Source organism: Lampetra planeri, chromosome 6, assembly GCF_965212315.1.
Source record: "Lampetra planeri chromosome 6, kcLamPlan1.2.h2, whole genome shotgun sequence".
Lineage (NCBI taxonomy): Eukaryota > Metazoa > Chordata > Hyperoartia > Petromyzontiformes > Petromyzontidae > Lampetra > Lampetra planeri.
In genome coordinates this window covers 17845446-17862114 of record NC_136112.1, presented here as the reverse complement: position 1 = coordinate 17862114, position 16669 = coordinate 17845446, and the positions used below count along the sequence as shown (strand labels likewise).

Here is a 16669-nt window from a genome sequence, read left to right as displayed (position 1 = left end):
CAGACCTCCCCAGAGACCCTGGTCGAAAGAGGCGTTCAAGCTGGTTAAGAGCACATGACAGGCACACTCCCATCGACAACATCCAACATTCAGGGAGTTGTGCAGTGCTGCAAGGATGAGTGGTGGGCACGGGGTGCTGATGAGATGGAATCTGCCTCGGTAGCCCACAATCACAAATCACTCTTTAATTCCATCTAAAAGGTATCTTGCAGCACCTCGCCTATCACCATCCTTGAGGGAAAGTATGGTGATCCGATCACCGAGCCCCAGTAACTGGTCTACAAGTTTGCAGATTATTTCTGTGAGATCTTGGGGGAGGGGAATTAGCCCAGACAACATCGTGGGGCAAATTGGAGATGACCCAGCTGGGGCTGCACATCCTCAAGTATTGCCAGAAGTAGCCACCCGTTGTGAGTAATTGGCTGAGGTTTTATCTGTAGACAGAGTACGAGGGGCAATGCAGTCTGCGACCAGTAAAAGCACCGAGCAGAGATCATCTTCCAAGTGAAATGCTATGTTGAACTTCTTATCTTTTCATTGGCTGTGTAACACTTTGTGGAAGCTACCTGGTCTGTCCCTCCACATGAAGCTTCCGGTCTTCTTGGCCAGTCATGTTCTGCCTTCTCGATGCTTGCAAAACATGAACCCCTCTAATACAACATCTACGCCGGTTAGAAACATTAATGCTGGCCAGCCTACGATCCATCTTGGGTTTAACCAGGCTGGATTATGTGAGCTCACAAATCCTCATCTGGCCAAAATCCCATCGGTAAGCTCCTCTGGTAGGAAAGCCTGCATTAGCTGAGTCATGTAGCCCGCATGCCCAGCCACTGGCATGCCTAAACAGCTTTTGTTCGCCCAGATAGAGGGCGTTAAATGGTCGCGGTATGGGGTAGAGAAGAGATAGAATGATGTGATACGAGAGGATGCGGAGCTGAGTGGACTTGCAGATGACAGGTACCAGCGGTGTCAAGATCAGCCTCTATGGAGGAGGCTCGTGAAGGACGGTATTGGGCAGTTGGAGACTGTTGCCCTACAGCAACAACTGAGGGCAGAGGCGTGACACTCACAACAACGAGCGGAGCATCAGGCGGCTAAAAGACAGCAAGTTGGCACAGTAGGGGGCACAGGTGGTGCATCTGCCAGTCATCCCATGGCACCTGGGTCTGTCCCGTGACCTGCCAGTGGGCGTTCGATACGTCACATGACCTTAAAGTGCAATTAGCCTAGCACAAGAGCCATGGTGACGTCACCGCCACTTAGTGGCGAATAGTGAATGTTGTTGCATAGATCACATACATGTAGTAGGTGTAAAGAACACACACATTGATTAAGTGTATAGATAACATACATGGAGAGGGTATATAGATGACACACATGGAGTGGGTGTATAGATCACACATATGGAGCATCACATTGTATATAAAACATGTCAAACATACTGTAATTGAATACATGTGCGTAAATGTACTTACGATCTGTGTTGTTCCTTTGTTCCCTTCGTTGTCTTTCAATTGGCCAATTACATACAAAGACAATATATTATAAGCGATTGTCAACACAGCTGCGATGCATACCAGGTATAAACATACAAAATTGTGTAATTAGTTAAGTCATAGTTCATTTCCACTGGTTGCTGTAATGACCAAGCTGATCAATGCTCGAATAACTCCCAACAGTTTACACTTAATCGAGCAACATAACGCATACAAGCTAGACATAGTGATATATGAAATACATTATCTTTTCTAGGATATAATTGCGAGCATACGTGTCACAATGGTTGAAAACCCTTTTCTAGATCCAGCTTGATAGCTCACAAAAAATGTTTGTCTCTAAGAATTCCATTCTTAATTCCCATATGATAATCGATTGTCAAAGTTAGTGCGTGCAAAATTATGCAAATGGATTTGTACTTTTTCAAGTCTGATGTTCTCCCTTTTTATAAAGGGGAAGGATGTAAGCATTAATTATTGCTTACTGTATTTCATTTGTCTGCAAACATTTGGTAAGGATGCTTTCACAACTGATGATGGATGCTTGTGTTGCGCCCGAAACGTCGTGATGTATTTTATTTTATACCTACATGACTTTACCGAAAGAACCAAAGAGTATGGATTCCTGCAGTCATGAAAGCTTCAAATCAATATTTGGTAAAGAGATCCTCTAGGGTTGTTCTGACAGCTGTTCACATTGATTAATTTAATTATATTTTCATAAATGGTCACAGTTATTCCGTCTGATCAAAGAGTCGTTTCCTATTCATATTTCGAAGGGCAGTGATTAGTTCTTCAAGTATTACCCCTGGAAATTCTTCCACTTGATCTGACATGTTATTTGTCATTGCGGATGTATGTCTTCTTGGTTCTTTCGGTAAAGTCACGTAGAAGGGAAGTAATAAAATAATAAAAATAAAACATAATAAAACAATTCTCACGACGTTTCGGCCACAACGCAAGCAGCCGTCCTCAGGCGAAGAATGAGAACATTATCAAGCTAGGAGCTTATATAGGTGTAGCGAGGAGGAGCGCCTTAACAAAAGAATGTGCATATGAAGAGGAATTTAGCATACCAATGGACAATGCGTAGGGGGTGGGCGGAGGGGTTTCAAAGTCCCATTATGCCCATGCATTATGCAGGATCAACAGCACCACGGGGGGGCGCAAGGAACAGCGTTAATAAAGGAAAGGAATGTTAGTGATATGTAGCTGCATTTACCAAACAACCACGTAGAAAACCGAAGTGAAAACTACATAAAAAAAAAACTAAAATATAAACTGATACTTACTATACTCTACAATAAGCTGAGTTACTAACAACAAATAATAAAATTACAATTCTACGTCGTAAGAAGTATATAATATACTTCCATCTAAACTTTATTCTCTTAGCATATACAGTACTATATACTGCCATAGATAAACCCAACATTAAATTATATACTGTATTGCTGTAAACCACCCTATACTTTATACATTTTAATATAACACTATGTATTATTCAACTCACCCTAATGTGTATCGAAATGGTTTATTACGTCCTTCCAATGATTGCTAAGCCTGAATCCATCTTCTCGGTTAAAATTGTCTCTGTGTTTGTATATGTGGATCGCCTCATGAACGAATCTCTCATGATAGCCAGATGGCTTGCAGAGAACCTCCGTCTTGGAGAAGTCAATGTCATGTGAGCCCACTGAGTTGTAACAGTGGTCTGCCACGGCTGAGGTGTTTGTCCTACCGTGTTTTAGATCAGCTTTATGTTCACGAATGCGGTCTGAGACGTGTCGTTTGGTTTCCCCAATGTAACTGCTACCACAGAGGCAACTTAGTTTGTAGACGCCAGGGTACTGTATGTCTGGAATCACATCTTTTACAGATGGTACCAGATCACGGATTTTATGTACTGTGTTGAATCGGACCTGGATCTTGTGTTTAATCAGGATTTTGGAGATCTTTTTTGTGACCCCAGCAATGTAGGGTAAGGTGATGGTCTTAAAAGGCTCCTCAACAGGATCTTTCTTGATGGTTGGAGTGATGGCTTTGCGGATTGTGTAGTCGGAGTAACCATTAGCCTTAAGAGCTTGGCGTACGTGTTTGAGTTCACTGGAAATGTGTTCATGGTCGGAGATGCATTGGGCTCTATGATATAGAGTCTTGATGAGGGAATTCTTCTGGGATGGATGGTGGTGGGAATCCGGTTTTAGATAAGCATCCGTGTGGGTGGCTTTCCTGTAGACAGAGTGGCTCATTGAACCATCAGGTCTCCTTTTGATTAGGACATCCAAAAAGGGTAGCTTGCCATCATTTTCGACTTCCAAGTCGAGAATTCCCTCATCAAGACTCTATATCATAGAGCCCAATGCATCTCCGACCATGAACACATTTCCAGTGAACTCAAACACGTACGCCAAGCTCTTAAGGCTAATGGTTACTCCGACTACACAATCCGCAAAGCCATCACTCCAACCATCAAGAAAGATCCTGTTGAGGAGCCTTTTAAGACCATCACCTTACCCTACATTGCTGGGGTCACAAAAAAGATCTCCAAAATCCTGATTAAACACAAGATCCAGGTCCGATTCAACACAGTACATAAAATCCGTGATCTGGTACCATCTGTAAAAGATGTGATTCCAGACATACAGTACCCTGGCGTCTACAAACTAAGTTGCCTCTGTGGTAGCAGTTACATTGGGGAAACCAAACGACACGTCTCAGACCGCATTCGTGAACATAAAGCTGATCTAAAACACGGTAGGACAAACACCTCAGCCGTGGCAGACCACTGTTACAACTCAGTAGGCTCACATGACATTGACTTCTCCAAGACGGAGGTTCTCTGCAAGCCATCTGGCTATCATGAGAGATTCGTTCATGAGGCGATCCACATATACAAACACAGAGACAATTTTAACCGAGAAGATGGATTCAGGCTTAGCAATCATTGGAAGGACGTAATAAACCATTTCGATACACATTAGGGTGAGTTGAATAATACATAGTGTTATATTAAAATGTATAAAGTATAGGGTGGTTTACAGCAATACAGTATATAATTTAATGTTGGGTTTATCTATGGCAGTATATAGTACTGTATATGCTAAGAGAATAAAGTTTAGATGGAAGTATATTATATACTTCTTACGACGTAGAATTGTAATTTTATTATTTGTTGTTAGTAACTCAGCTTATTGTAGAGTATAGTAAGTTTCAGTTTATATTTTAGTTTTTTTTTTTTATGTAGTTTTCACTTCGGTTTTCTACGTGGTTGTTTGGTAAATGCAGCTACATATCACTAACATTCCTTTCCTTTATTAACGCTGTTCCTTGCGCCCCCCCGTGGTGCTGTTGATCCTGCATAATGCATGGGCATAATGGGACTTTGAAACCCCTCCGCCCACCCCCTACGCATTGTCCATTGGTATGCTAAATTCCTCTTCATATGCACATTCTTTTGTTAAGGCGCTCCTCCTCGCTACACCTATATAAGCTCCTAGCTTGATAATGTTCTCATTCTTCGCCTGAGGACGGCTGCTTGCGTTGTGGCCGAAACGTCGTGAGAATTGTTTTATTATGTTTTATTTTTATTATTTTATTACTTCCCTTCTACGTGACTTTACCGAAAGAACCAAGAAGATGAATCCCTGCAGTCACGAAAGCTTTAAATCGAAATATGCGGATGTATGCTTTATGTATAGCTCTGTTTGTATTGCCAAAGAGAACTGCTCACGTTATCACTTTACTGTTAAACTCGTCTGTTTTCTCAGTTCTTAACTACTTTCGTGAATGGTTTTGTGTTCTCTAAACTTGATTATCTTTTGCCTCTTCTTCTAAGCCAGAAGTCCCATTGTTCCATAGAGTTGGCTGCTCAGATGATTATTTTCCATGCACTCATTATTTGTCTCATTCCACTGCATCTTTTAATCTCCCCCTTAGGTTTCCCTCTACTCCTTCAGCCATGCATCGGCGGTATCTCATTAGCCCTTCTCATTGCATCCTCTAAACACATTCCCAAAACCATGAAAGGCTCGCCTCCCTTCTGTTCTCCAGAATATAACCCGCACCTCCGTTCCATCTACTTTTCTCCTATAAATTTCCCCAATAACCCTCTTCCATAGTGTTCACATCAGTTAGTTAGTTGGTTTATTAAGTTTGTTGAGCCAGTTGTCCAGGATTGGGCAAACCGTCGCCAATTTTTCACCCAGCCAACTGGAGAGCACGTAATATGTGCAACTAACCTAATATTACAACTTAAATACATTATTTAAGAATCACCGTTAAAAGACAAACAACATATATACTATTAAAATAATATCGTAGTAACTCTTATAGATGTTTATCTTTCAATTTTAGTGCCATATTTCAAATTCGTACAATTTCTGGAACCTCTCTCCATTTGTCGACCCACCTTTTCTTACCTCCACCCCACACTATCCCCACCCACTTACTATTGCACCTAAATACTTAAAACTACTGACCTTCTTCTTGGTTCTTTCGGTAAAGTCACGTAGAAGGGAAGTAATAAAATAATAAAAATAAAACATAATAAAATAATTCTCACGACGTTTCGGCCACAACGCAAGCAGCCGTCCTCAGGTGAAAACCAGGTCTGTCGAGGCGACAGCGTCTGAATGAAACAGCACACGTGCTTGGAGCATATATATAAGCTGGGTTGGAAGGGGGGGAAAGGGCGATTTGACTAAATAATTTGCATATCAAGAGGAATTTAGCATATTTATTTGAAATGCAGGTATGTGATTAGTACTACTTATGCCCGTGCATTATGCAGGATTAGCAGCATCAAAGGGAGTGGATAGGGGTAGAATTAATAAAGGGAAGAAGTGTTAATAGTATGTAGCTGCAGTAACTAAAACCACCACGTAAACAACTAAAGTTTAAACTACATAGTATCATCAGTATACTAAATATACTCTACAATAAGCTGAGTTACTAACAGTAAGTAATACATTACAATTCTACGTCGTAAAAAATATAATATGCTTCCATCTAAACTGTATTCTCTTACATCACACAAGTCTACACCGTACTATATACTGCCATAGACAAACCCAACGTTAAATTAGATAATGTATTGCTATAAACCACCTTATACATTGTAATATTATACTATGAATTATTCTATCCACTCTAATGTATATCTCACTGCTGTATATTTACTATACAATTACGATACTATATATTACTTTGTACATAGTATTAAGCATATAAATTTTATACTATTTGTTATTATACACTGTAACGTTGACCGTCGTGTGAAAGATACTAAGAGGAAGCAACGAAATATGTCAATGGGAGAGTAGTGATAGGAAACTTGCAGCGGAGCAAAGAATCCATTCCCTGCGGAGAATACAATGCCAGTGAGTGGAACGCCGTCTGAAAGTCACCATGAACGTGAGCACAATCATTTAAGATCCGAAATGGTTTATTACGTCCTTCCAATGATTGCTAAGCCAGAATCCATCTTCTCGGTTGAAATTGTCTCTGTGTTTGTATATGTGGATTGCCTCATGAACGAATCTCTCATGGTAGCCAGATGGCTTGCAGAGAACCTCTGTCTTGGAGAAGTCAATATCATGTGAGCCCACTGAATTGTAACAGTGATCTGCCACGGCTGAGGTGTTTGTCCTACCGTGTTTCAAGTCTGCTTTATGTTCACGGATGCGGTCCGAGACATGTCGTTTGGTTTCTCCAATGGAACTGCTACCACAGAGGCAACTTAGTTTGTAGACGCCAGGGTACTGTGTGTCTGGAACCACATCTTTTACAGACGGGACCAGATCACGGATTTTATGTACTGTATTGAATCGGACCTGGATCTTGTGTTTTATCAGGATTTTGGAGATCTTTTTTGTGACCCCAGCAATGTAGGGTAAGGTGATGGTCTTGAAAGGCTCCTCAACAGGATCCTTCTTGATGGTTGGAGTGATGGCTTTGCGGATTGTGTCGTCGGAGTAACCATTAGCCTTAAGAGCTTGGCGTACGTGTTTGAGTTCACTGGCAATGTGTTCCTGGTCGGATATGCATTGGGCTCTGTGGTATAGAGTCTTGATGCGGGAATTCTTCTGGGATGGATGGTGGTGGGAATCCGCTTTTAGGTAAGCATCCGTATGGGTGGCTTTCCTGTAGACAGAGTGGCTCATTGAACCATCAGGTCTCCTTTTAATTAGGACATCCAAAAAGGGTAGCTTGCCATCTTTTTCGACTTCCATGGTGAATCTGATGGCTGGGTGTATGGAATTGATGTGGTCGAGAAATTGGTCTAGAGCAGGCCGGCCATGTGGCCAGATGACAAAAGTGTCATCTACGTACCTCTTCCATAAGGTAGGGCGTAGAGTGGCAGTCTGGATGGCGTCAGTCTCCAATTTCTCCATGAAAATGTTGGCTACAACCGGAGATAGGGGGGAGCCCATTGGGGTGCCGTCAGTTTGCTTGTAGAAAGTTTTATTCCAGGTGAAGTATGTATTGGTTAAGCAGTGTCTCACCGGGGAGGGTACGCCAGTATTCAGTCCTTGATGAACCAAGCCTTCAATGATTGCGATGGTGTCAGGTACAGGAACTTTGGTGAATAAGGAAACCACATCAAAACTGACAATCAAGTCGTCTGGGGACAGGGAAATCCCCTTGATTGTCGATACCAGGTCAGTAGAGTTTAGTACCGCAGAGGTGGTTTTTCCAGTGAAAGGTCGTAGGATTTCAGACAAAAAACGAGCCAGTTTGTAGGTGGGGGAGTTTATAGTAGAGACAATGGGACGAAGAGGTGTATCTTCTTTATGTATCTTTGGCAAGCCGTATAATCTTGGTGGCCTGGCTGCAGAAGGTTTCAACGAGTACTGTTTGGTCTGATCAATTAATGCGGTTGAATCAGAAATGATTTTGTTGGTTTTAGAGACGAGGCTGTTGGTGGGGTCTCTTTTTATTTTTGTATAGCTGCCATCGTTGAGTAGTTCTTGAATTTTGTTGTTGTATTCTATTTTGTCCATGATGACAGTGGCATTGCCTTTGTCGGCTGAGAGAATGATAAATGTCATCCCTCTTTTTTAATTGAGCTAATTCAAAACGCTCATCTTTGCCGATGTTGCTAGCAGGCATCTTAGCGTTTTTGAGGGTTGCAGAGATTTCAGATCTTGCTACGTCTGCAGCGATGTGACTCAGGCCCTTGAGAGCTCCATCTACTCGGGCAATTATATCATTAACTGGTATGTGTCTAGGTGTGACTGCAAAGTTTAGTCCTTTAGCTAAAACGGATTTCAGACCTTCAGAAATTGAACTGTTACTGCGATTAATTACGACTTTGTTAACGTCTAGCTTTTCAATGTGTGGGTCCGGTCTCTTGTTTGAGAGGCGGTTGAATTTGGAAATCAAGTTGTCCTTACATTTGGTCGACATAGCGGCAGCTGAAGAGGCAGTCATTTTGTCTACATGCTCCCAATCCGATGTGGACATTGTTGCACTCAAAGATAAGTGTGATTTGTAGAGTGTCTTGTCTAACTGATCTAGATCGGTGTGCGTAAGTCTGATTTTCTCTGAGAAAAGAGCTAAGCTAGTTCTAGACAGAATTCGTTTAGCATTAGAAGAAGTTACAGCAGCAGATGTTAGTGTAAATGCGTTTGGTATTACCTTAGAGTCGTGGCATATCATTAGAAAGGTGAGAGACTCGATTAGCTGAGCCTTCTTATCACGGAGCTTGTTGAAGGATCTCAAAGTTACGTGGAATCCCTCCCCGTAAAGGCAGTTAAATTTTGATTTAAAGCTTTCGTGACTGCAGGGATTCATCTTCTTGGTTCTTTCGGTAAAGTCACGTAGAAGGGAAGTAATGAAATAATAAAAATTAAACATGATAAAATAATTCTCACGACGTTTCGGCGACAACGCAAGCAGCCGTCCTCAGGTGAAAACCAGGTCTGTCGAGGCGACAGCGTCTGAATGAAACAGTACACGTGCTTGGAGCATTATATAAGCTGGGTTGGAAGGGGGGGAAAGGGCGCCTTGACAAAATAATTTGCATATCAAGAGGAATTTAGCATATTTATGGGAAATGCAGATATGTGATTAGTACTACTTATGCCCGTGCATTATGCAGGATTAGCAGCATCAATGGGAGGGGATATGGGAAATGCAGGTATGTGATTAGTACTACTTATGCCCGTGCATTATGCAGGATTAGCAGCATCAAAGGGAGGGGATATGCTAAATTCCTCTTGATATGCAAAATTATTTTGTCAAGGCGCCCTTTCCCCCCCTTCCAACCCAGCTTATATATGCTCCAAGCACGTGTGCTGTTTCATTCAGACGCTGTCGCCTCGACAGACCTGCAGTCACGCAAGCTTTAAATCGAAATTTAACCGCCTCTACGGGGAGGGATTCCACATAACTTTGAGATCCTTCAACAAGCTCCGTGATAAGAAGGCTCAGCTAATCGAGTCTCTCACCTTTCTGAAGAGATGCCGCGACTCTAAGGCAATACCAAACGCATTTACACTAACATCTGCTGCTGTAACTTCTTCTAATGCTAAACGAATTATGTCTAGAACTAGCTTAGCTCTTATCTCAGAGAAAATCGGACTTACGCGCACCGAACTAGATCAGTTAGACAAGACACTCTACAAATCACACTTATCTTTGAGTGCAACAATGTCCACATCGGATTGGGAACATGTAGACAAAATGACTGCCTCTTCAGCTGCCGCTATGTCGACCAAATGTAAGGACAACTTGATTTCCAAATTCAACCGCCTCTCAAACAAGAGACCGGACCCACACATTGAAAAGCTAGACGTTAACAAAGTCGTAATTAATCGAAGTAACAGTTCTATTTCTGAAGGTCTGAAATCCGTTTTAGCTAAAGGACTAAACTTTGCAGTCACACCTAGACACATACCAGTTAATGATATAATTGCCCGAGTAGATGGAGCTCTTAAGGGCCTGAGTCACATCGCTGCAGACGTAGCAAGATCTGAAATCTCTGCAACCCTTAAAAACGCTAAGATGCCTGCTAGCAACATCAACAAAGATGAACGTTTTGAATTAGCTGAATGAAAAAAGAGGGATAACATTGTCATCCTCTCAGCCGACAAAGGCAATGCCACTGTCATCATGGACAAAATAGAATACAACAACAAAATTCAAGAACTACTCAACGATGGCAGCTATACAAAAATAAAAAGAGACCCCATCAACAGCCTCGTCTCTAAAACCAACAAAATAACTTCTGATTCAACCGCATTAATTGACCAGACCAAACAGTTATCGTTGAAACCTTCTGCAGCCAGGCCACCAAGATAATACGGCTTGCCAAAGATACATAAAGAAAATACACCTCTTCGTCCCATTGTCTCTACTATCAACTCCCCCACCTACAAACTGGCTCATTTTTTGTCTGAAATCCTACGGCCTTTCACTGGAAAAACCACCGCTGTGGTACTAAACTCTACTGACCTGGTATCGACAATCAAGGGGATTTCCCTGTCCCCAGACGACCTGCTTGTCAGTTTTGATGTGGTTTCCTTATTCACCAAAGTTCCTGTACCTGACACCATCGCAATCATTGAAGACTTGGTTCATCAAGGACTGAATGCTGGGGTACCCCCCCTGGTGAGACACTGCTTAACCAATACATACTTCACCTGGAATGGAACTTTATACAAGCAAACTGAGGGCACCCCAATGGTCTCCCCCCTATCTCCGTTTGTAGCCAACATTTTCATGGAGAAATTAGAGACTGATGCCATCCAGACTGCCACTCTACGCCCGACCTTATGGAAAAGGTACGTAGATGACACTTTTGTCATCTGGCCACATGGCCGGTCTGCTCTAGACCAATTTCTCGACCACATAAATCCATACACCCAGCCATCAGATTCACCATGGAAGTCGAAAAAGATGGCAAGCTACCCTTTTTGGATGTCCTAATTAAAAGAAGACCTGATGGTTCAATGAGCCAATCTGTCTACAGGAAAGCCACCCATACGGATGCTTACCTAAAACCGGATTCCCACCACCATCCATCCCAGAAGAATTACCTCATCAAGACTTTATACCATAGAGCCCAATGCATATCCGACCAGGAACACATTGCCAGTAAACTCAAACACGTACGCCAAGCTCTTAAAGCTAATGGTTACTCCGACTACACAATCCGCAAAGCCAACACTCCAACCATCAAGAAGGATCCTGTTGAGGAGCCTTTCAAGACCATCACCTTACCCTACATTGCTGGGGTCACAAAAAAGATCTCCAAAATCCTGATAAAACACAAGATCCAGGTCCGATTCAACACAGTACATAAAATCCGTGATCTGGTCCCGTCTGTAAAAGATGTGGTTCCAGACATACAGTACCCTGGCGTCTACAAACTAAGTTGCCTCTGTGGTAGCAGTTACATTGGAGAAACCAAACGACATGTCTCGGACCGCATCCGTGAACATAAAGCAGACTTGAAACACGGTAGGACAAACACCTCAGCCGTGGCAGATCACTGTTACAATTCAGTGGGCTCACATGATATTGACTTCTCCAAGACAGAGGTTCTCTGCAAGCCATCTGGCTACCATGAGAGATTCGTTCATGAGGCGATCCACATATACAAACACAGAGACAATTTCAACCGAGAAGATGGATTCTGGCTTAGCAATCATTGGAACGATGTAATAAACCATTTCGGATCTTAACTGATTGTGTTCACGTTTACGGTGACTTTCAGACGGCGTTCCACTCACTGGCATTGTATTCTCCGCAGGGAATGGATTCTTTGCTTCGCTGCAAGTTTCCTATCACTACTCTCCCATTGACATATTTCTACTCTCCCATTGACATATTTCGTTGCTTCCTCTTAGTAACTTTCACACGACGGTCAACAGTACAGTGTATAATAACAAGTAGTATAAAAATGTATATGCTTAATCCAATGTACAAAGTAATATATAATATCGTAATTGTATAGTGAATATACAGCAGTGTGATATACATTAGAGTGGGTAGAATAATACATAGTATAATATTACAATGTATAAGGTTTATAGCAATACAGTATCTGAGTATTGGCTTGTAATTCCCCCATTCTCCGGACATTTCTGTCCTCACCCAAACCTGGCGTGTAGTGCCCCTTGTGAATTGGCCATGAGCGCGAAATAAACTAAAACTTCTTTGTATTTTACCAGGTAAGGGCCACTTAGCTATATAGCTATTTTAGAAGCGACCTTGCCGTCACAAATGATAGCTCAACGAAGAGGCTTGCGACGCGGAAATTTATATCAGCCAAATACTTTGAAAACATGTTTCTATTGTGGAGAGGGAAAGCAGAGAACCCGGAGAAAAATCCACGCGATCATGGGGAGAGCATGCAACCTCCAAATATGGAGCAGGCGTCAGGGTTGGGATCGAACCCACGACCTCCTGCATACCAGGCGAGGTATTTAACATCTGGCGCCAAAATCATAGGGAAGCGAAAGCTCCCATAGCAGCGTCTTCTAAATCTAAATTTGGCTACCATCAGCATCGCCAGGAAGCATGAGTAATCTCGGCAGATATACAAATGGTCAAATTTGTCAAATGTGTATCTCAATAACAACCATGAATTACAGGATTGTGCATTATTTATATGCAATTGGTTATCGCACCACCACAACGATTGTGTATGGGGGGAAAACGCATTCATATTCTTGCTGGAACTATTGAAATTGTACGTGAATATGCTGAAGTCTAACAAAGGGCAATGAGAAGGATGATGTTGACCGTAACAAGGAGGGACATGAATATAAATGAAGATTTGAGAATCGAAACTCGTGTAAACCCAAGTCATTTACTGAAATGGAGTTGAACAGGACATCCAGCTCGGGGTTCAATGCTACATTTACACAACTAACCCTCGGATGCAGGAGAATGGCTTCCGTTTGCTAAACGAATATGTTAACAGGTAGTAGCACTCATTACACACAAAGAGCTCCCCGCAAATGAACCACAAAACCTTGCTGATCTCGTCAAGGAGCATAAACTATCATCACTTAAACACCGGTCATCCCCACAGTGGCTTTTGGCTAGCCATCAAAGATGATCACTGCGTTGCACGCTTTCAGATGCGCTTCTGAGGCCGTCTGGAATGCTCTTCCTTCCGATATTAGGAAGCCACTGGAGCTATGCACTTTAAAATCATCTAGATTGACAAACTGATTTCTTTAGAACTGCTTTTTGTGTTTAGCTTTTTGTCCTTCCCCGCACCTCCTATAAGCACGAATGGCTACGTATGGTGCAAAAGAAGTGCAAAACACATACATGGAGGCAAGGAGAAACGGAGTCAGACACAAACTAAGTCAGCTATCGGGATGAGGTGAGGTTTGGAGGAGTTCACTGGATGGTGGTTGGCAAGATGACTAAGAAAGGAGAAAGAAACAGAGGCGATGAACTCACCGGCATCGTTGTGAAACACATGTCCCATATCGTAAGCCCAGGAAACTGACGATAACAAGCAATACTACTAAAACGACAATAACTGCGATCAGTATATTTCTATCTTGAAACGAGCAGTTGTTTGCTGGATTTATTCTGGGCGTTGTTTGACATGGTGTATCTGCACAAAAAGGAACAATACAAACATCACCGTACGTTATTGTCGCTTGTCATCATCGCTACCATCATCATCAAAATGGCCACAAAACGTCCACCATCCGTGCAGGGAGAGTGCGGACGAACCTGGTGGCGCCTGCACGTTGAGACGCATCACCTTCCTGCCTTGTTTGTATGACGGGATGTAAATAACCTCGCAGCGGTACTGGGCCGCGTCACTGAGGCTTGCGTTTTTTATGGAAATGGACGCGTCGCACGACGTCTCGTTCCCACGCCACGCGAACCGCGAGTCGACGACGTGATCTTGGCCGTTTTTTGTGAAGATCTTTTTGACTCAGACAGAGGGACGGACATCTCTGATTATGCTTGTACTCGACAATCATTTGTTCACAATTGATACCTTCGTATCAAATATTTGCCAAGGAAACGTAACCATAACATACCCTTGGCGAGAAACTGCCTAGGAATTTTTACAAAAGCATTTTTTTTTATCACGAATAAACACTGGCATCTCTGATTAGCCCGGTCGGTTGTGTACGGTGCGAAAGAAGTTCAACATACACAAAACATTAACAGACTTTTGGGGCAATTACTGTTAGCGAGCACCTATGAAGGCTGGCACAGCACACGAGGGAATGGGTGGCTAGCAGCACGCCCGGCCGCCTTTGTCTCCCCAGCGGCGATGTTTACGCAGCACACCAGGTACTTATTTGAGGCTAAGTCGAACTAGGAGAGGCACAGGACCGGTTCAGATTATAGCTGGAATCAAACTCGGGACGCCGGGTTCATAGCCCAGCGCGCTACCCGTACATACTGCTCCCCAAACATTAATACCTACGTGCAAATATTTATACAAACACAACCCCCTACCCCACCCACTAAATAAATTGATGTTTAAGGCAAGCAACCACCATGGTCCAACCCGGACGCCGCTCATCTTATTAGAACCCTCAATGTTGCCTGGATAATTGCAAGGTGCACAAAACTTAAGGTCGCCACAGTGGCGAGATGTTAACTACCTCGTTTGTATACAAGTGGTCGTGGGTTCGATCCTGACCCTGACGCATGTATATTTTGAGTTTGCATGTTCTCCCCGTGGTCGCATACATTTTCCTCTGGGTCCTCCGGTGTTCCCTCCACATTTAGAACCAACATCATGCGTTTAGAGTATTTGGCTGCTATAAATGTCCACGTGATAAGCCACATAGTTGAGCTATCCATTTATGGCTACTGTAAAGTAGCGATAGCAAATGTGTTCACTTAACCCTTCCCTTTTCCAAGACGACTGCAAGTTGCAGGGTGTAGGTGTCCCTCTCACCTCTAAACCTCGGATCGTGCAAGCGGCTCAGAGTCAATTTTATTTATAGAACAGTAGCGACATGACCGCACGCTATGATATAGCTGGCACCAAATTGTGCCACACACCCCCATGGCATGGCCTTGTGGAAGGATCGGTACCGAAAAAGTTATTTTTTTTCTTCCAGCTTAATTTTTACCATGTACACGTACATCATCAACACAAAAAAGAGTGAATACAACTACATTATTAATCAGGAAGGTCAGTGCATCGAACCGTGAACCTCTGTGACAAGTTGCAAACACACGAACCTTAACTCTGATGTCAATACAGTTCAAGATTCCCTTATCTGACCACGCGAAGACACTACCTTCTCGTCCCTGCCGTCTCGAATTCTCCACCACTGCACCAGCGTGGACTTATCCCTGGGGCCTTTGCAGAAGAAGGAGCACTTCAGAAGAACATCGTTTCCAACATTGGTGGTCTCTTCAGTTGGTGCATAGATGATGAGATCTTCACGAGAACAGGTACACACGTGACAACAACATTGCTTAGGTCTGAACGTAAAATTAAAAAGTATTGTTTATCTTAACGTTCATATGTTTTTCTCCACTGTTGCCATAATTGTGCTATTGTTTGTAAGTTGAATTTCTTTTGCACCGTACATAGCCAACCGTGCTAATCAGAGGTGCGGGGAAGGACAACAACTTAAACACAATAACAACCAGTTCTAAATAAATCAGCTTTCAATCTAGATGATATAAAATGCAAAGCTTCGGTGACTTCCTAATATTGGAAGGAACAGCGTTCCAGTTGGCCGCAGAAGCGTATCTGAAAGTGCACGATGTGGTAACCCTCTTTGATTTTTACTTAAAACTTTCGTGACTGCAGGAATTCATATATTTTCAGTTCTTTCGGTAAAGTCACGTAGATAAAAAAAGTGAATAAAAATAATAAAAAAACATGAATGTAGACTGTAGCCTGGTTCTTAATCGGAGTGAGTGTACTGGCAGTATATAATTTAGACTGTAGTCTGGTTATTAAGTTTGGTGAGTGTACTGGCAGTCTATAATATAGACTGTAGCAATGGTTATTAAGCTGGGTGAGTGTACTGATAATCTATGATGTAGACTGTAGCCTGATTATTAACCTCAGTGAGCATACTGGCAGTCGATAATGTAGACTCTAGCCTGGTTATTTTTATTGTTTTATTTTTATTCACCTTATTTTTATTATTATTTTTCTATTTAAGTGTCTTTACCGAAAGAACCAAATAATATAACCCTCTTTTCTT

At 42.5% G+C, this 16669-nt stretch overlaps 1 protein-coding gene across 14 annotated transcripts in view; it reads right to left on the bottom strand.

Moving 5' to 3' along the window:
- The window catches only part of LOC144719635 (V-set and immunoglobulin domain-containing protein 1-like), a 45184-nt gene that overhangs the window by 10305 nt on the left and 18210 nt on the right, over window positions 1-16669 (bottom strand). For 7 of the 14 annotated variants that reach the window (XR_013585635.1, XR_013585636.1, XM_078595762.1 and 4 more), the window contains exons 6-10: window positions 15746-15888; window positions 14205-14403; window positions 13923-14082; window positions 6061-6126; window positions 1476-1507 (exon numbers count right to left, since the gene is read on the bottom strand). Coding sequence is in view for 7 of the 14 variants with exons in the window: in XM_078595762.1 (XP_078451888.1) it covers window positions 1476-1507; window positions 6061-6126; window positions 13923-14082; window positions 14205-14403; window positions 15746-15888 (600 nt within the window). In the remaining 7 variants the exon portion in view is untranslated. Of the gene's footprint in view, window positions 1-1475; window positions 1565-6060; window positions 6127-9205; window positions 9440-13922; window positions 14083-14204; window positions 14404-15745; window positions 15889-16669 lie in introns of those variants that run through there. The other 7 variants (XR_013585637.1, XM_078595761.1, XR_013585638.1 and 4 more) reach the window with 4 other exon arrangements.